General features: G+C 50.5%; 1 protein-coding gene across 4 annotated transcripts; it reads right to left on the bottom strand.

The window, feature by feature from the left end:
* Positions 1 to 43: 43 nt before the first annotated feature.
* Positions 44 to 20,810, bottom strand: SHISA5 (shisa family member 5). Of its 4 annotated transcripts, none has more exons than XM_045862493.3 (6): positions 20,623 to 20,809; positions 18,140 to 18,296; positions 7,281 to 7,364; positions 1,781 to 1,899; positions 1,421 to 1,630; positions 44 to 1,300 (listed from the first exon to the last, which is right to left on the bottom strand). In XM_045862493.3, exons 1-6 carry the CDS (start codon positions 20,687 to 20,689, stop codon positions 1,221 to 1,223), a joined length of 717 nt encoding a protein of 238 aa, XP_045718449.1. In that variant the 5' UTR covers positions 20,690 to 20,809; the 3' UTR covers positions 44 to 1,220. The 4 variants fall into 4 exon arrangements, with proteins under 4 accessions (XP_045718449.1, XP_045718450.1, XP_064452646.1 ...); XM_045862494.3 differs by having other exon boundaries at positions 20,626 to 20,807; XM_064596576.1 differs by lacking the exon at positions 7,281 to 7,364 and having other exon boundaries at positions 20,623 to 20,810.
* Positions 20,811 to 20,917: the final 107 nt, after the last annotated feature.

Genomic DNA, 20,917 nt, shown 5'->3' with positions numbered 1-20,917 from the left:
CCCAGTCCCAGCACCCAAGGCTCTGAAGAAAGAAGGCGGCAACCCCAAATGTTTGCATTTATTATAAACAAAGGTGCAGACCCTAGACTCTCAGAAACACATCAACAGGTACAAAGCTAAGACAGATCGGGTGAGATATTAACAGAGGAACAGGGAACACCGAGGTATTCATGTCTGGTCGAGAGCAGCCACCTAGGGCCCCCTTCCACCTTTGGTCCAGACGGCCCCTTGGCCCAGGTGTCCTGGGTGCCAGGACACACTGAGACTGGGGTACAGGAGCTGGCTATTCTGTGAAGCTGGTGTGGGGAGAGGTAGGGCCTATCAGAGGTCTGACGGTCCCTCTCCACAGTGGGCCAATTTCCCTCCAGGACCCAGGGGGTTCAGCCTCACAAAAATGATCACATACATTTTAAAACAGGAAACAGGCAAACTGTTTTTGCCTAAAAGGAAAGGAAAACAAAAACACTGCAGGGAGGACACCTGAGTGTGCAGGTGGACAGAGGCCGCCCTGCCTACCTGTGGTGGGGGTCGTGGCCAGCCAGGGCAGCCAGAGCCGTGGGTGGACGTGGCCCTCCAGGTGGTGCCAGGAAAGATGCAGGGACAGTCCAGGCAGACCGCGCTCGGGTGGGTGGGCCTCTGCCTCAAGTGTTTTGGTCTCGGGAGGCTGCCCGCCCTCTGCTGGGCAGGGCACAGGCTCTGGGGACTATGGGACGACTGCTGAAAGGATTAAAACCCAACTTAGGCCCCGAGCCTCACCCCCATGCCACGATGGCTCTGGTTCCTTGAGGAGTACCCCATGCCCTGCGGACAGGCCATGGCCTTGAGCAGTGGCTAGCCACTCTGCCCAAACCAGAACACGTGGGCACACTGCCTACAAAAAGCCCCACTGTCCTAGCAGGACGAGCCCCCACCAGCCTGGTCTCCCTGGGGCAGTATGGGAAAGAACTCCCACCCCAGTCTTTGAATTTTGAGATTTCAAAAGAGCACAATTTCAAGTGAGGAAGAGAACGAAGAAGGGTCCCAGCAACTCTGGCAATGACTGCTCCCCAGCACGGCATCACAAGAAGCCTCGTGTGCAGACTGGACACAAACACCACGCACGGGGAGAAAAGGGCCGTGCCTGCATACCCATCTCCCCTCTCTCTCTCTCTCTCTCTCTCTCACACACACACACACACACACACACACACCAAGTGGCAGCCAGAGAAGCAGGGACAGGCTCAGGGGGCTGCCTTCGGGGGGTCCATGTAGGCCGGGTTGTAAGGAGGCTGGCTGGCAGGATAGGGCACGGCTGCACCTCCTGAAAACAGAGAGGACACTGGTTGGTTGTGAACACGGAGGGCTGCAGCCTGAGGTGACAGTGGCAGGCGATTTGGCGGGGGTGGGGTCAGGCAGGGCCAGCGCTGGCAGTGGTACTCACCAGCCAATGTCTCGTGGTAGGCCGGGGGGCCCATCAGCTGGGCAGGGTAAGGCGGGGGGTACTGTGTCGGGTAGGGTGCTGCTGGCATCCCTGGCTGCGGGGGCATGGGGTGGTAGCCCTGGTACGTTGGTCCGGGGTAGCTGGGTGGCACACTTGGAGGCTGAGGGTAAGGGGTGTGCACCACCGTGGTGGCCGTGGTGGTGACCACCGCTGCAGAGAGAATCCCAGTCAGGACCACAGCCACCCCTCCCTCCAGCTTAGCCGAGTCAGGGCCCTGGTCAGCCCCCCCGCCCCAGCACCTGGGCTCTGCACCTACACACCCAGGGTCACGGGGGGCAGGGAGGGGGCAGGCGTGCTTACGACGCGGTGGCCGGCGACACATCTTGTAGAGATAGCAGCAGGAACAGGTGAAGCAGATGATGACGGTGACAACGGAGAGCACGAAGATGGTCAGGCCGATGGCTACAGTTGCCCCAAACCTGCCAAAGAGCCGGCGGTGACCCAGGGCCTCTCGCCCCGGCCCAGGACCAGCAGTCCGCACCCCACCGTTCCCAGGGGCACCCCTCTTGCCAGAGGAGACTCGGGGCAACACAGAGCAACTTCCAGGTGGGATAGCTTGACTCTCCTTCAGACTGTTTCCTTGGTGTAAAATGGGGCTGTTTCGCAAGTCTGGGTAAAGCACCTCACCCAGGGTCTACGCCCTAGGAGTGTCTCCCCACCATACACCCCTTGTCCACCCCACCCACTCAGCAGCCGGGCCTCGGGCACGTGGCTCAGGCCCATCCCTCTGGGCGAGACCGACCAGCTCACGGCCTCTGGGAGCCCACACTTCAGCGCAGGAGGCAGATGTTGAGGTAAAATAGCAGCACAAGGGGCAAAGGTGGGGAGAAATTCCAGGAGAGCAGAGGCCAGCGTGGCCAGAACAGTGAGGAGAGGCACGCAGGGAACGCAGCCTCAGCACTAGCCCCAGAGAGGGGCTGCAGGCCCCCAAGGAGTGACGGCGAGCCTGCTGGCTGCACAGCCCTGTGCCAGGGGTTCACGTACATCCCAGGGCTCCCACACTCTGACCAGTAGGGCAAGTGGGCAAACAAAGAGACGGGTGGATGAGATGGGGGTGCTGGAGCTAACCTTGCCTTCTGGAAGAGGAGGCCCGCCTGCCTGATGCCAGCCCCTCAGCAAGGACCACAACAGAGTGCAGGGGCTTTAAAGAAAGGACAGGCCCTGGGCAGGAAGCTCACTAAAATTGACTTTCAAGGGCAGACAGAGTCCCTTGCTCTCCTCCTCTGTTGCCAGGGACTAAACTCTTTTCTAAGGCAAGGCACATGCTTGGTGACTGCACCTAGTGCGTTCAAACGTGGAAGGAGGGGCACCCGGCTGGCTCAGTTGGCAGAGCTTACGACTCTTGATCTCTTGATCTCTGGGTCGTGAGTTCAAGCCCTACCCATGCTGGCCGTGGAGCCTCCTTAAAAAAATAAAATAAAATAAAAAATAAAACAGGAAGGGAGCTTGGTGAGCTACAGGGCCTCCGCCTCTACTGAGGGCCCAGGGGAAGGCGGTGGGCCCGGCCCCACCCCACCCCACCCCGCCCCGGGTGGAGGGGCTTCCGCTCACAGTCCGGAGGGGCAGCACCACCTCAGCAGGGCCCCACACAGCCCAGCGACAGGCTAGGACAGACCTTTCACACCGTGGACTCCAAAATACACAACTGCACTCACAGACCAGAAGCCACTGGCCACTATGCGGCCCTCACCTGCTCCAGACTCACAAGCTCCTCCCAGACCCGCTGCTGCCCCCAAGGAATGGAGAGAAACACACACACACACACACACACACACAGTATGGCGCCCAGGCTCACCCCATGTTAGCCTCCGCCTTCACTCCCCGGCTTCCAGCAGCCCTGGACGTCCCCTCTTTCCATCATGGGCCACTCAGTTCCAATCCCCTCCCCTTTCTAGGAAAAGGAAGGCAAATCTTGGCCCGCCCCTCGCCCTGACGTCAGTGACAGGAAGAGCAACACAGAGCCCTTAAAGACACAGCAAGGCCCCGCTGCTCCAGAGGGCCCGGAGCAGGGAGGGAAGCCGAGGTGGTCAGGCGGTCCTCCCAGAGTTGCCTCGCCAGCCTCGCCTGCCCAGCCCTGGCCTCTCACCATGCCTATCCACCCTCCTGCCCAGACGCCGCCTTGGGATCTGAGGTGCCCTGGCTGAGTGCCCAAGCCACACTCTTGCTCAGCCCGCCAGCCCTGTTCCAGCTGTCCTCCTTGATGGGCACCTTCAGTGACCTAGGTCCACCAGCAGCCCCTGGGGCCCTCGGAATGACACACGAGTCCCCTCAGCTCCCCCTCTCCCACCAGCACATGCTCCAAGCCATCAGCCTGCCTCGCCAGCATGATGTAGATGCCTCTTCAAGGGCCCTTGGCCAACCTGCCAGGTCTGATCATGTCACCCCTGCTCCAAAGCCTACTATGGCTCCCGTAGCTCTTGGGATCACCAGGAATTTGATTTATAATTTACTTGTTAAACTGTGTGTATCTGGGACACCCGGCTGGCTCAGTCAGTAGAGCTTGTGACTCTTGATCTCGGGGTCACGAGTCTGACCCCCACAGTGGGTGTAGCGATTACTTAAAACTTAAAAAAAAATAAACTGCGTAACTATGTGGACTTCTCTGTATATATATTATAGTTGACAATAAAAAAAAAAGAATCTAGGATTGGTCTCACCAGAGAATTAAACTTAAAATAAGACAAATTTTAGGGATGCCTGGGTGGCTCAGTCGTTAAGTGTCTGCCTTTGGCTCAGGTCATGATCCCAGGGTCCTGGGATCGAGCCCCGCATCGGGATCCCTGCTCGGCGGGAAGCCTGCTTCTCCCTCTCCCACTCCCCCTGCTTGTGTTCCTGCTCTCGCTAACTCACTCTCTGTCAAATAAATAAATAAAATCTTAAAAAAAAAAAAAAAAAGGCAGAATCAGCCCAAGCAGGGAGTGTGCAGGGCTGAATTGGGTGGTTCCAGAAGGCCAAAGACCCCCAGTGTGTGGACTGCGGAAAGACCCTCTCCAGAGCAGGGACAACAGCACTTTGACCAAGATGCTGGCAATGCACTGACCATTCAACAGGGCAGGATAGGGTTCACCTGCCAAAGTTGGGGAGCAGGCAGCAGAAGACCTGGGCCAACCGCAGGCCCACAGGTAACATGGCCACACTCTGGGGAGCAGAGGGCCCACGTCAAGGGAAGACACAACCCATCCAGGCTGTGACAGGCAGAGGTGGCCTCCTCTGGGTCCCTGCACTCTGACCTGGTGCCTCATTCTTGGAGAACCCAAGGAGTCACCCACAGAGGGAGACGTGGGGTTTTTTCCCCCCACTGAGGCTTCTCTGGAGCTCCCAGCCACGGCCTGCGCAGCAGGGGCTGGACCCCACGAAGGAGCCAACACTCCAGTGGGTAAACAGGGCCCTTGGCCGAGGGGGCAGCACACAGATGCCCACCTGAGGGCACTCACAGAAGTGTCGCTGCTGACCCTGCCCTTCTGCCCGCTTCCTAAGCCCTAAACCTGCATAAGGCAGGTGCCGTGCGAGACACAGGGCTCTGGTCAGAGGCAGGTGCAGGCGCAGGCAAGTCGGGCAGCATGACTGCAGTCACCTGCGCGTCCCGGCGGGCGGGGCTGCCAGGGCGGGGCCACGCGCAGGAGGGTGCACACCACCCACCCGACCCGGTTCTGTGTGCACAGCTCACGGAGGGACAGGTGCTCCTGGGCTCACCCCACTTACCTCTCTGCTGCCACCAGTCCGAGCAGCCTCTCCTCCTATGCCCCGTGGGGACCTTGTTCTGCAATGTCCCCTCTCTCAGCTCAAGTCTCCACCAGCATCCAAGAAGCCCTTCTTCACCCTGACTCCTCCTCCGACTCCTGTCTTCCCCCTCACTGGTTCGCAGCCAAATCTCTCCCTGAAACTGTCCACACTCACTTCACCCTACACGTTTCCAACTCGCTCTTCAATCCGCTGCACTGAACGGCTCCTGCCAAGGGTGCCATGGTCTCTGTGGTGTGGCATCCACATTTCTCAATACTCCACAGCCCAAGCATCTTCCTCTTTCCTTCTGCTTCTCTGAACCTTCCCTCTCAGCATCTCCCGAGGCCCTTCCTCGGGGAGATGTTGCTGACCCTCAGATTCAGTCCTCAACACACTCCTTCCACCCAACCTGAGCCCTTCACCCCACACCCACTCCTGGTCCCACATCCTCTCACAGGGCTGGACCTCTGGCCCCGTCAATAGAGCAGAGGCCAGGCCCCCCGCCACCCCCCTGGCCACTCCCTAGCAGGCAGCTGCTGAATGACAGTCTCCGGCCTCACCTCCCCCCACCAAGCCTGGTCTCCCTCTGGCCTCCCAACACCTGGGCCTGGGAAGCCATGGCTGCCACCCCCTTCCTGCCTCAGCATCCGTGGAGCAGCCAGAATGGTCTTCCTGAACGCCACTCAGACCAGCACTGCCCAGAACACTTCACTGTCCCCAGGACGCTGCCCCAGGCCCACACCGGCTGGACAGCAGGATGTCCCGTGGGGCCGTCAGAAAGCCCACAGTTCTGGGACTCAGCAAAGGAAGGGCACTCCCCGCGTGTGGAGGGAGGGGCGAGTCGAGGTGTCAGTCTCCCATCAGCCAAGGGTGCAGGATCAGCCAGCAGACTGGAGAGCAGAGGCCGGGCCTTGGGCACTGAGGAGGGACCACAGGCTGTACCTCTGTGGCACCTCCCCACTCCCAGTGAGACCCCACACCCACCCAGGCTCACAGGGCAGGATGGGACAGGCAAGCACCTGGACCCCCCGCACAGGTCCGGAGCCCCCAGTGTGCTCCTCCAAAGGGGCAACCAGGCCTGGGCAGATCTTCTCCTGAAAGGGGCTTCTAGATCCACCGGGGCAGGGGCACGCAGCACATGGAACAGACCCCACCAGGAAAATACATGAGTGGCTGCATGCTTACTCCACCCACATGAAGGGTACGTCACAGCCCCTCGTCACGGTGGCAACAACACACAGCAGGAACCTGGCCAAGGGAACCGAGGTTTGGGGGACTGCGTTGTTCCCCGGCCCCTTGACAGAAGGGCCCTGATACAGCAACCATGACTCACAAGCCCTGACACAGGGACTGGGCACATCAGTTATCCCAGCATCTTTACCACACCACCATGACCTCATCACCAAGCACCAGCACCGCCATCACCCCATCACTGTCACCATCATCGCCCTGCCATCATGGTCACCATTGCCACTATCACCCCATCACTGTCACCACCATTGTCCTATCACTATCACGATCGCTCTGTCACCATCACCAGCATCACCGCATCACTGTGACCACCATCACCCTGCCATCATCGTCAGCATCACCCATCACCACCATAACCATCATCCCATCCCCATCATCCCATCCCCATCCCCACCATCACCCATCACTATCACCCCATCACCCACCACCATCACCACTATCATCCCATCCCTGTCACCACCATCACCCCATCCCTGTCACCATCGCCCTGTCACTGTCACCATCATACCATCGCTGTCACCACCATCACCTCCATCGCTGTCACTTGCTCCCCATCAGTCACCAGTGCCCACCCCGTCCATCACCTAGGTCAACAGGGTCCCCCTACCCTTGGCCTTTCAACTGTCAACCACAGTCCCCCTATCCCCAGCACAATGATGAGGACCCAACTTTCCAACATCAGGATCAGGGACCTGGTGGTCAGCTCCTCTGGGGCCCCACTATAATGACTCTGTGGCATCCCAGTGCCCACAGCCCTCACTCTAGCCCACTGAGCCCCTTGTCACCTCCACCAGGAAGATGTGCCCAGCCTGCAGGTTTTATTTACCCTGACATCGGGTCGCTGTCCAAGCTGGAACGAAACCTCAGCGCTGAGCCCAGCTGCTCCAGTGGTTCTGTGTCAGCGGACACACTGAAAAGAGGAAACTTCATGATTAACACATCCAAGCCCCACCCAGCACGCCAGGAACAAACATTACCTTAGCACACACACAAAATGCACAAGAGCCAATCCTGCGCGGGCCACAGAGGAGCCCCAATGGCCTCCCAAGGATGACTATCACACACACAGGATCTCAGGCTACAGTGCTGAACACTCCTCTCAAGCGTACCCGGAACATTCTCCAGTATAGACTACATGTAAGGCCACAAACGAGGCTCAATCGATTTGAAAAGATTGGTATCATACAAAGTTATCTTCTCTAACCGCAGTGGGATGAAGTTAGAAATAAAGCAGAGAAAGACCACCGAGCCACAAAGTGAAAAAAGAAATGCTAAACACAACTCATACCTTGAGAAACTAACATGGTACCAAAAAAGGAAAACAGCAACAAAACTGTGCATTAATAAGAAAATATAAAGTAAATTAAGAAACATGTAATACAAAAATACAGATTCAAAGGGGCACGATGTTTATAGCAGCATTATCAACAATAGCGAAATTATGGAAAGAGCCCAAGCGCCCACTGACTGATGAATGGATAAAAACAATGTGGTATATTGGGGCACCTGGCGGGGGTGGGGGGGCTCAGTCAGTTAAGCATCTGCTTTCAGCTCAGGTCATGATCTCAGAGTCCTGGGACCAAGCCCCAGGTCAGGCTTCCTGCTCAGCGGGGACTCTGCTTCTCTCTCTCTCCCTCTGCCCCTCCCCCACACGTGTGCACACACACACACACACACTCTCTCAAACAAATAAAAACATAAAAACAATAGAATCTTAAAATAAAAAGATGTGGTATATCCATACAACGGAATATTACTCAGCCATCAAAAACGAAATCTTGCCATTTGCAATGATGTGGATGGAGCTAGAGTGTATTATGCTAAGTGAAATAAGTCAGTCAGAGAAAGACAAATACCATATGATTTCACTCATATGAGGAATTTAGGAAACAAAACAGATGAATGTGTGGGGAGGGAAAAGAAAAAGAGAAGGAGAGAGGGGGAGGCAAACCATAAAAGACTCTTAACTATAGACAACAAACTGAGGGTTAATGGAGGGATGTGGGTGGGGGATGGGCTAAGTGGGGGATGGGCATTAAGGAGTGCACTTGTTATGATGAGCACTGGGTGTTGTATATAAGTGATGAATCACTAAATTCTACTCCTGAAACCAATATTACATTATATGTTACCTAACTAGAAATTAAACAAAAATTTGGAAGAAAAAATAAATAAAATTGTGCCAAGTAAAAAAAAAAAAGAAATTAAGAAATTAGTAAAACTGGATAACAAAAATACTACAGGTTAAAATTCATGAAACACAGCTAACGCAGTTCTTAGATGGAAATTAATTATCTTTTTTAAAAAAGATTGATTTATTTATTTCAGAAAGAGAGACAGTGTGTAGGCAGGAGGAGGGGCAAAGGGAGAGGGAGAGGGAAAGAATCTCAAGCAGACTCCCCACAGAGCACAGAGCCTGACCTGGGGCTCGATCTCATGACCCTGAGACCATGAGCTGAATTGAAATCAAGAGTCAGATGCTCAACCAACTGAGCCACCCAGCTGCCCCAGAAATTTATTTATCTTTAGAAGTAAGATGTTAGGACATCTAGGTGGCTCAGTCAGGTAAGTGTCTACCTTTGGCTCAGGTTTTGATCCTAGGGTCCTGGTATCGAGTCCCGTGTTGCGCTCCTTGTTCAGCAGGGAGCCTGCTTCTCCCTCTCCCTCTGCCTCTGCCTCTTTCTCTGTCTCTCATGAATAAATAAATAAAATCCTTAAAAATAAATAAATAAATAAATAAATAAATAAATAATAAATGTAAGATGTTAAACTCAAAAAGGTGGGGGAAAAGTAATAGAGCAAATCCCCCAAATAAGGAAGGGATTAATAAAGGGAAACACAAAAATAAGAGAACAACAGCCACAAAAAATAATACAAAAGATTTAAAAACCCGAAGTTGGTAGGCCCTCTGGGAAGACTCATCAAGAAGACAGAAAAAGAAAAAATGCATAATAAAAAAGGGGAAATAACTACAGGTACAACAGAGATTTTATTTTTTTATTTTTTATTTTTTTATTTTTTTATTTTTTTTAAGATTTTATTTATTTGCGAGAGAAAGAATGAGAGACAGAGAGCATGAGAGGGAGGAGGGTCAGAGGGAGAAGAAGACTCCCTGCCGAGCAGGGAGCCCGATGCGGGACTCGATCCCAGGACTCCAGGATCATGACCTGAGCCGAAGGCAGTTGCTTAACCGACTGAGCCACCCAGGCGCCCCACAACAGAGATTTTAAAAGTAATAACTTCAGGGGTGCCTGGGTGGCTCAGTCGGTTAAGCATCTGCCTTCGGCTCAGGTCATGATTCCCAGAGTCCTGGGATCAAGCCCCACATTGGTCTCCATGCTCAACAGGGAGTCTGCCTCTCCCTCTCCCACTGCCCCTCCCTCTGCTTGTGCTCTCCCTCTCTCTGTCAAATAAATAAAATCTTTAAAAAAAAAATTAAAAAAATTAAAAATTTTAAAAAAAGTAATAACTTCAGGGGCGCGTGGGTGGCACAGTTGGTTGAGTGTCTCACTCTTGATTTCGGCTCAGTTTGTGATCTCAGGGTCATGGGATCAAGCCCCACGTAGGCTCCGCACTCGCTGTGGGGTCTGCTTGAGATTCTCTCTCCCTTTCCCTCTGCCCCTCCCCACTGCCCTCTCTCTCTCACTCTAAAATAGATAAATCTTTGGGCGCCTGGGTGACTCAGTTGGTTGGACAACTGCCTTCGGCTCAGGTCATGATCCTGGAGTCCCGGGATCAAGTCCCGCATCGGGCTCCCCACTCGGCAGGGAGTCTGCTTCTCCCTCTGACCCTCCTCCCTCTCATGCTCTCTCTATCTCATTCTTTCTCTCTCAAATAAATAAATAAAATCTTAAAAAAAAATAGATAAATCTTTAAAAAATAAAAATAAAATAAAAGTAATAGCTTCATTGGCCAGTATTAAAAAGACACAATATAACACGTACTGGGGAGCATGTGGAGAAAGGGGAGCCCTCGTGCGCTGTTAGTAGGAATGCAAACTGGTGCAGCCACTGTGGGAAACAGTATGGAGGTTCCCCCAACAAGTTAAAAATAGGCATACCATATAATCCATATACAAGCAATTCTACTTCTGGGTATTTATCTGAAGAAAACGAAAACACCTATTCGAAAAGATATGTGCACCCCTATGTTCACTGCAGACTTATTTATAATAGTCAGGATGTGGAAGCAATCTAGGTGTTGATTGGTAGATTAGTGGATAATGAAGATGTGAGGTGCGCACACACACACACACACACTGGAATATTACTCAGCCACAAAAAGAAGAATGAAATCTTGCCATTTGCGACAACATGGATAGACCTGAAGGGTATTATGCTAACTGAAATAAGACAGAGAAAGACAAATACCGTATGATTTCACTTCTACGTGGAATTTAACAAGCAACAAACCAAAACAGAAAGAGCTTCATCAACACAGGAAACAAAGTGGTGGTTACAGAGGGAGGACAGGTTGGGGGCGGGGCGGGTGAAAGAGGTGAAGGGGATTAAGAAGCACAAACTTGCAGTCATAAAATAAATAAGCCACAGGGATGTAACATACAGCACAGGAAACATAGGCAATAATATTGTAATAACTTTGTACAGTGACAGTGACGACACTTACCATGGGGATCATTTTGTAACATATAAAAATACTGAATCACTATGATGTATACCTGAAACTAACAGAATACTGTATGTCAACTATACTTTGATTTAAAAAAAAAACAATAATAACCTTCTTTGGGCGCCTGGGTGGCTCAGTTGGTTAAGCGACTGCCTTCGGCTCAGGTCATGATCCCGGAATCCCGGGATCAAGTCCCGCATCAGGCTCCCTGCTCGGCGGGGAGTCTGCTTCTCCCTCTGCCCCTCCCCCCTCTCATGTGCTCTCTCTCTCTCATTCTCTCTCTCTCAAATAAATAAATAAAATCTTTAAAAATAATAATAATAATAATAACCTTCTTTGGATTCTGATTTGAACAAACCACCCATGAAAAGGCACTTTGGAACAAGTGGAGGCAACTAAAGACAGACTGGCATTGAAAATTATTAATGAATTACTGTTAATTGTACCAAATGTGTTATTGAAAGAGTGGTTATATTTCTTTACAAAGGACTCATTTGTACAGATAAAAACTAACATTTAAGGAGACTTTTTTTAAAGATTTATTTATTTATTTGAGAGAGAGGGAGATCAGAGGAAGGGGCAGAGGGAGAGAGAATCTCAAGCAGACCTCCCCCCCACACACACACACACTGAGCACAGAGCCCAACTAGGGCTTAATCCCAGGACCCTGACATCATCACCTGAGCAAAATCCAGAGTTGGACGCTCAACTGATGACTGAGCCATCCAGGAGCCATTGGGAGAAATCTTTATGATGTTTTAATTTTTGTTTTGTTTTAAAAGAATCAGAAAAAAAAGTGGTGGGAGGTGTATAAAATAAGTGTCAGAGTGTTGGTAACTATGGAAGCAGGTGATGGGTATGTAGAGTTATTACATTATTCTCTCTGCTTTTGTATATATTGAAAATTTCCAAAATTAAATGTAAAACAAAATAAAATTAAAAAGCATTAGGAACAACTATATCCTAAATTTGAAGGAAAGGTGAAGCTGAGGAGAAAATAGTTTTTAAAATATTTATTTATTTTTTTTAAAGATTTTATTTTATTTTATTTTATTTGAGAGAGAATGAGAGGGGGGAGGGTCAGAGGGAGAAGCAGACTCCCCGCCGAGCAGGGAGCCCGATGCGGGACTCGATCCCGGGACTCCAGGATCATGACCTGAGCCGAAGGCAGTCGCTTAGCCAACTGAGCCACCCAGGTGCCCGAGAAAATAGTTTTTAAAAACCAGTGTGCAGGGGCATCTAGCTGGCTCAGTTGGAAAAGCATGCGACTCTTGATCTTGGGGTCATGGGTTCGAGCCCCACGTCGGGTGTAGAGATTACTTAAATAAACGAAACTTAAAAAAAAAAAAATCAGTGTGTAGCCTTTGGTGAGCAATAACAGAGCAAAGGATACCACACTGGTATGTGGAAGGCTGGAAAGAAAGCTCCATGGAAGTAAGCATGGTATCTGAGGGCCTGTTCTCTGAAAGTCTCGGGTGACAGAGATGAGACCCAGAGCCCACCAGGTGGGGAGGCCCTGATGATTCCCACTCACTTGGGATGAGACCTCAAAATCTGCACCCTAAGAAGGGAGGAAGTGAGTAGACAGTTTAGCTTCTAATCCTCTCAGTCTCTGCAGTTAGGCCAAGATGTTTTGGGGGTGTGTTTGTGTTTTTTTTAAGATTTTATATATTTGTCAGAGAGAGAGCACAAGCAGGGGGAGTGGGAGAGGGAGAAGCAGGCTTCCCGCTGAGCAAGGAGCCTGACAGGGGACTCGATCCCAGGACTCCAGGATCATGACCTGAGCTGAAGGCAGACGCTTAACCGACTGAGCCACCCAGGCATCCCAGACCAAGATGATCTTAAGAGTGCTGTGTCCCTGGCAAAAGCGACACAAATCCTCCCTGGAAGAAGTCCTGGGCTCCAAAGTTCTACAATCAATTTTGTAAACGTGACGTTCGGCACGCCATCAAAATTTTTCAGAAACACTAGGACACAAGACAACATGAATACAAACAACAGAGGCAAATGACCCCGGAAATACCACGGGGCCTCAAACATCGAAGCCACTGACATTAAACACCACCACATACGCAGTTCAAGGAGATGAAAGAAAAAACTTGCGCAGTTGAGGAGAACATGAAATATAAAAGAAGAAACAAAAATTCTAGAACTAAAAAGCAATACTACAAATTCATAATTCATTAGCGACAGCTGAAGATATAATTCACAAACTGGAGGATAGGTCCAATACATGTAGACTGAAGCTCAGAGACACAAAAAGACAGTAAATATAAAGACAGAAGATGGTGGGTGAAATACGAAATACAAGAGGTTTACAAGAGGTCTTATATACGTGTAATTAGAGTCCTAAAAGGTAAAGAGTGAGAAAATGGAGCAGAAGCAATCTTTAAAGAGATAACAGCTGCCAATTTTTCAAAACTGAGGGAAAAACAACAATTCAAGAAGTACTGTGAACCCCAAACAGCACAAAGCCACCTAGGCACATCACAGCAAAACTGCTGAAAACCAAATACAAAGAAAAATCTTAAAAGTAGTCAGAGGAGGGGGGAGCCTTGGTGGCTCAGTCAGTTGAGCATCCGACTCTTGATTTCGGTTTAGGTCATAATCTCAGAGTCGTGGGATCGAGCCCCACATCAGGCTCCCCACTCGATGAGGAGTCTGCTTGAGATGCTCTCTCTCTCTCTCTCCCCCCCTCCCCTGGCTTGCACGCGAGCATGCGCGCATGCACGCTCGCTCGCTTGCTCTCTCTCTCAGATAAATAAATAAATAAAATCTTAAAAAGATAAAAAGTTTTTTAAAAAAAGCACTCAGAAAAAAACATGTTGCTTGCAAAGGAGCAATAATTAAACTGTCGACTGGTTTCTCAACAGAAAGGACAGAAATCAGAAGACAATGGAATGGAATGGGACGCCTGGCTAGCTCAGTCAGAAAAGCATCTCAAGGTCATAAATTCGAGCTCCACGTTGGGTGTAGAGATCACTAAAAAAATAAATAAATACAAAAGAAATGACAATGGAATGAAAGCTTTAAAGTGTTGAAAGAAGTTGACAGCTGCCAACCTAGAAATCTGTAACTGGGAAAAATATCCTTTAAGAGGGAAGGTGAAATTAAAGACATTTTCAGAGAAACAAAAATGGAGAAAATTTGACACCAGCATACCTGCATGACAGGTAGAAGGAGCACGATCTCAGTTGAGGCTTAAAGATGTAGGAAGCAATAAGAAGCAGCAGAGAATATAAATATATGGATAAATATAAATAAATATTCACTGTCAAAAACAATTAAAATACTTACGGTCTTTGAGGTTTACAATACTATTACAAGAAATAAAGAGGGACGTTACACATGATAAATTGAACACTTCATCAGAAAGTCAAACCGATCTTAAATACGTATGCACCTAATAACAAAGCATCAGAATTCATGAAGCAAATATTGACAGAACTAAAAGAATAAACTATATCTGTGGTCTCTCAGTAATCGATAAAACAAGCAGACAAAACCAATAAGGACGGAAAAGATCTAAACACATTATCAACCAACTTGACCTAACTGACACTTCTAAAGCACTACACCCAACAACTGCAGAATATACCATTTTTCAAGTTCATATGAAACATTTACCAAGGTATAGTATATGCTGGGTCATAAAATGAATCTCAATAAATTTCAAAACACTTAAAAGAAAACAACACAATGAGGTATTACTACACATTCAGCAAAATTACTAAAATTAAAACCTTCTAGGAAATAGAAATGAATAGATCCTGCCTAAGGTATTATATGTGAGAAGTATACATTTACTAAAACTCATTAAGCTGAAACATTAAGACCTGTGCATTTTACTATATGTAATTATAGCTCCATTTTTTAAAATTGACTTACAATGCCAAGTTTTGAGAGGAGGCACAGCAAACTGGAACACTCATACATGGCTGGTAAGCGTGTAAATGGTACAACAATGCTAGAAAACTGTGAGTACCTGCCAAAGCTGAACACATGCAGCCAGTGACTCAGCAAATTTACTCCTAGATATTTACCCAAAAGAAATATGTTCCATTTAAATTTTTATTTATTTAAGTAATCTTGATCCCCAACATGGGGCTTGAACTCATGACCCTGAGATCAAGAGTCGCAGGCTCCTCTAAGCCAGCCAGGAGCCCCAGAAATATGTTTCTTTTAAAAGGCACCAAAGAGGGCGCCTGGGTGGCTCAGTCGTTAAGCGTCTGCCTTCGGCTCAGGTCATGATCCCAGGGTCCTGGGATCGAGTCCCACTTTCGGGCTCCCTGCTCGGCAGGAAGCCTGCTTCTACCTCTCCCACTCCCCCTGCTTGTGTTCCTGCTCTCGCTATTTCTCTCTCTGTCAAATAAATAAATAAATAAATAAAATCTTAAAAAAAAAAAAGGCACCAAAGAGGGGCTCCTGGGTGGCTCAGTCAGTCAAGTGCCCAACTCTTGATTTTGGCTCAGGTCATGATCTTGGGGTCGTGACATCAAGCCCCAAGTCAGGCTCTACACTCAGCAGGGAGTCTGCTTGAGATTCTCTCTTTACCTCTCCCTCTGCCTCTCTCCCCACTCGTGCACTCTCTCTCTCTCTCAAATAAATAAATAAATCTTTAAAAGGCACCAAGGATTTGTAAAAAAAAGAGTTCTTAGTATCACTATCAGATTAGCAGAAACCTTCCTTAGTCTAATAAGGTGTCTTTAAAAACAAAAAAACTACAGCAAACATTACTTTTAATCAGAAATGATGAAAGCCTTCCCCTGAGACAAGAATGCTACCTATCATCACTTCCAATCAACACTGTACTGGCGATCCTAGCCAGTGCAATAAAGCAAGAAAAATTAATTAAAAGTACAAGAATTGGAATGAAGAAAAAAAGCATTAATTACACATGATGTGACTACTTTCGTAGAAAATTCTTAAGAAGTTTCGATTAAAATCACTCAAATTAATACATAAATTTAGTAAAGTCTCTGGATACAAGGTCAATTTATAAAAATGTATTACCTTTATATCAATAAATAATGAGAATTTTAAACTATACTGTTTACAGTACCATCAAAAAGATTACCTAGAAAAAGTACAGGGGCAGGGAAACTATTTGACAAAATTCAAAATCCCTTTATGACTAAACGTCCAAGCAAACTAGACATAGAAGGAAACTTCCTCAATCTGATAAAGGGCACCAATGAAAAATCTACAGCTAGCATCATACCTAATCCTATATGTTTTCTCCCTAAAATTGAGACCCAGACAGGGAGCTCTGCTCTCACCACTTCTATTCAACATTGCAATGGAAGTCCCAGCCAGTGCAATGAGGCAAGAAAAAGGAATAAAGGAATACAGAAGGTAAAAGAAGTAAACAATAGAAGAAAAAATAATGGAGTAAGAACAAACCAAAACAATATGGTAAGTGAAAAAAAAAGAAATACAGAATAGGAGAGACCAAAAAAAGCACAAAATAAGATGGCAAATAGAATCTCAGAACACCAATAATTACATTAAATTTAAATGAAATGCTGTATTAAAAAAAATTACTGGAATGGATTTTTTTTTTTTAAGATTTTATTTATTTATTTGACAGAGAAAGACACAGCGAGAGAGGGAACACAAACGGGGAGTGGGAGAGGGAGAAGCAGACTCCCTGCCGAGCAGGGAGCCCGATGCGGGACTCGATCCCGGGACTCCAGGATCATGACCTGAGCCGAAGGCAGTCGCTTAACCAACTGAGCCACCCAGGTGCCCTGGAATGGATTTTTTTTTAAAGACACATGTAAAAATATAAGGACACCAAAAGGTGTTCACTTCCAGTGAAAGGGTGGAATATGATCCATCAGGAATCCTTAGGTATGGCTGGCAGGTATGCAGCCTGGTGCTGCCATTCCCAAGAACACCTTGGAAGTCCTTAGTAACTACACACATCTCACTGACCTGGCAATTTGCTCCCATGTACACGTCCAAGAAATTCTCACATGGTTCCACAAAAAGAGAAAGGAAGTATAGGAAGATGCCCACAGCAATTATCTATGATAGCAAGCTTAGGACTCACACCACAGAGAATGACACCACAGGGTGGGCACAGCCCAGCTGTACACCATGCAATATGAATGGGTCTTACAAATAAAAACACTGTGCTGAATGCAAAAAAGTAAGGGAGTTCATTGTATCCACAAAACAATGTAGACTTTTCAAAACACAAAGTAGCTCAGTCAGTAGACCATGCAGCTCTTGATCTTGGGGTCGTGAGTTTGAGCCCTCTGTTGGGTGTAGAGTTTAAAAAAAACAAAACAAAACTTTAACTTAAAAATCAATCAATCAATCAATCACACAAACAATGAAAAGGACATACAGACTGGTTGCTTATGGGGTGAGAGGGAAATGGAAAGGTTACGTGAGATTAAATATATAAGATGGTACGGGGTGGGTTGGGCTTGCCCAGACCAGTGATGATCACCTGCCATGAGCTGAGAAGTTGGACCACCTCCACCCTCTCTATCCCTATGACCAAGCACAAAAGAAACACAGACGTGGCAAAGGGAGACCTTGCTTACAGCCCATGAAACGGTCTAAACCTAGATGGAATGCAAATCCAGTGGCCACACCAAGAGGACCCAGGCATGGTGCAGAGTGTGATGTGTGCCCCAGGGCCCACAAGATGATACCTACACAAATCACATACAATCCCCTGCCAGGTGCATGCATATGCTACAGGGTATACTCACACCAAGGTGTGCATCTTTGCTGGTCCAGGTACATACCCAGGGGTGAGCCACAGGGCCAGCTGAGGCCACGAGCCCTGAGAAAACTGCTCAGCCCGAGACTGAGTGAGCCAGGTAAGCTGGAGCCCTTGAGGGTTGGGGAGAGAGGGGCAAGGGACTAACTGAGCAAGCCCAGAACAGGAGCTCCCATCCCTTACCCCCATCCCTGGTCCAGTGCTCTAGCATCTTGAGGGGGCTGCGAGGCCAGAGGGGCAGGGCTATTTCTCTTTCAGGCACACTCCTGCTGGGGGGCGGGCTCAGGCCTCCTACCCTGCGACCACTGTGCACCCACCTGGCCTCAGGCCCGGCACAGCTTCCCTCGCTGCCCACAAATTTCTTCAGCTCATCAGAGCAGCAGTATTGGTTGTAACAGTTGCCACAGCAGAAATCAGGACAGGACTCGGGGAAGAATTTGCGTCCACGGGAAGCCACACATACTTCACTGTGGGCTGGAGCGGAAAAGCACACTTGTTAATTGGTGGCTATAGGGCCAGGCCTCACGCCAAATCTCAGCCATGTCCCAGCCCACGTAGCCCCTCCCTTAGCACTGCCTTGCCCTCCCCTCTGTCCCACAGCAGAGGCACCTAACCGGGCTCCCTCTCTCCTCTACCAGCCACTTGCCTTCTGATGAAGACTGACCTTCCTAAGTGGGAGTTTGGAGGGGCCACTTCCCGCTCGTGGACCATCCCTGGTCTCCACTGCCTCAGGATCAAGTCCAGGGTCCACAAAGCAGGCTCTGGACTGCAAAGGGCTTTGATGGTCACCCCAACTTTCTAGCTCTATCCACACTCGGCCCATATTCTTGCCTGTTTCCCGTTCCCTGTCTTCAAATCTACTCATCTTTCACGGCCTTACTCCAGTCCCCCTCCTCTAGAAGCTGCCCAAGCCCAGCAGTCAGAGCTGAACAGTAACGCCCCCAACCAGCTGCTGGGGCCCAGGCACTGAACCAACCCATTCTCAATCCTTACTCCCTCCCCTCACCACTCAGTGCCTCTGCTAGACCCTGGATTCCAGGGCCCTGGCGCTCACAGACCACGCCCTCAAGGCAGGCTCACCTTCAGCCACGGCCATACCCACCATAAATGTCTGGCCATACCCACCATAAATGTCCGTGAAGCACTTAGCCCTGGGCTGGGCCTGCAGCAGGTGCCTAGGAAACGTTTATGCAATTGGTGGCCAGGGCTCTGAGGCAGTGGCACCACTTTAAGCCCCAGAACCATTTCAAGGCTCTCAGCCAGAGTAGGGATCCAAGGACTTTCCCACAGGCTGGGGTAAGGACAGAGCTCCAGTATTCCAGGTCAAACTGAGAGGACCTGGCTGACAAGTGTGGGAAATGACCCAGGGCTTTGGGAGACCACAAGGCCTGCAAACTTCCAGGAAGAAGCTACAGCCAAATGTTCCCATGCATCCTTAAGCTACATTAGCAGAGATCTAGTGCCCACCAGCAGGAGGGGGGCAGTCCCAGATTGTGCCTGGACAGACCCCGAATAGAACACCCAGTCCAGCAAGGCCCAGGTGGCTATGGTCCTGGAGACAGGTCTGATGACAAACCCTGACGTATGGCTATGTCTCCTGGAAACAGTCCTGGCTCAGCACCTGGACCCGGGGGACCCAGACTGGCCAGAGCCCCAGGGCAGCGTGCCATGTCTGGAGACTCAGCCTGGTCAGTGTATCACATACAGAGCAAGTCCCAAAGACAGAGGCACTGAGTGACCTCCTTGAGAAGAGATAACTAGGAAGGGGATGGGGGACGGGGGCGGGGTGCTCCGTTCTTGGCAGGTTCAGGCAGAACCCTGCTCTGGGCAAAGTTGCAGGCGCAGAGGACCTGACCACTCCCAGGCTCCCCCCAGCCAGCTGTCCACCTGACAGCAGGTATGGTCAGCATGGCCTGCGCTGCTGGGTAACTCAGGTGACCCACCTCCAGCAGGGTCCTTTCGGCCTCTATGGCCACAGCCCAGCCTCTAAGCTGGGGCTGAAGACACACACCCCTTGCACTGTTTGGGCCAAGAGCCCACGACAGAAATGCTCTTCTGGGCCCCAGACACGCTGGACGAGGCTTGCCAGATCTCACTGGACCAGGGACCTGGGCTCCACCTTCTTACTTTCCCACCCCAGGTCCCCAGGGGCATCTCAGCCCCCCAGGAAATAAAGCCCTTTTCCTCGAGAAAGCCACTCACCCCACAGGGATCGCTCTGCTTCCTCGGGCTGGGCAAGGGGATGTTCCAATTCCTACCCTGAAATGGCCCCCAGCCTGGCCGCCTCCATCGGTGAATCATCAGTCTACCATCAACACACACAGTGGTGTTTCCTCCAACCCGGGAGACCAGCCTCAGGCGTCCCCAGGAACACCAGGGCCATGGGAGCAGGGGGTGGGGGAGTCCAGCCAGTAAATAGGGCCGAAGGGAAGGCCTCTGACAGAGGGGCCAGGCCTCCCTCCTGCCACCACCCTAGGCTAAGGCCAGGCAGGGACTCCTACCCCAGCCCCTGGGGACGCAATCCCGTGGAACATCTAAGGGAGCACAGATCCCACCACTACCACCATTACCCAGGGCACAGCAATGGTGGGAACTTCCTAGAGTCTGTTCAGACACGGGGGTGCTGAGTGAGGTCAGGTCAGTCCTGGGGGTTGGCTGGCTGCCTTGGGGTTATTGGGGGTAGGGGACACTGGGGATGGTGCTGCCTGGGCTCGCTCCAGGGACGCACGAACGTGGCTGCCCCCCTCCCAGACTCACTGTCCCTGCCCGGGACGCACTGCCCCCACCCCGCGAGGCTCACCACCTGGAGGCGGGGGGAGCAGCAGCACCAGCAGCAGGATCCGTGGCGCGGGGACCCACGCAGCCATGGCTGGGCGGCGGACTGACACGAGGACAGACGGACAGAAGCGGCAGGGGTTGAGACACCGCCGCAGCTTCAGCGACCCGGGCGGCCACCGCTTCCTCGCCCCGCCCTTGGCGGCCTGTTCCGGGAACCCCGCCCGGAGGAGGGAGTGGAGGGGAGGAGAGCGAGGCCAGGGAGGGGGAGCGGACGCCCCTCCCAGCCTCCGGGCCGGGCCCACGTCCAGGGGCCACGC

The sequence above is a fragment of the Mirounga angustirostris genome, unplaced genomic scaffold (assembly GCF_029215605.1).
Source record: "Mirounga angustirostris isolate CCGP_5_RB_7025 unplaced genomic scaffold, mMirAng1.0.hap1 SCAF_1, whole genome shotgun sequence".
Taxonomy (NCBI): Eukaryota; Metazoa; Chordata; class Mammalia; order Carnivora; family Phocidae; genus Mirounga; species Mirounga angustirostris.
The sequence above is the reverse complement of the archived record's forward strand: the minus strand, read 5'-3'. Positions and strand labels throughout refer to the sequence as shown.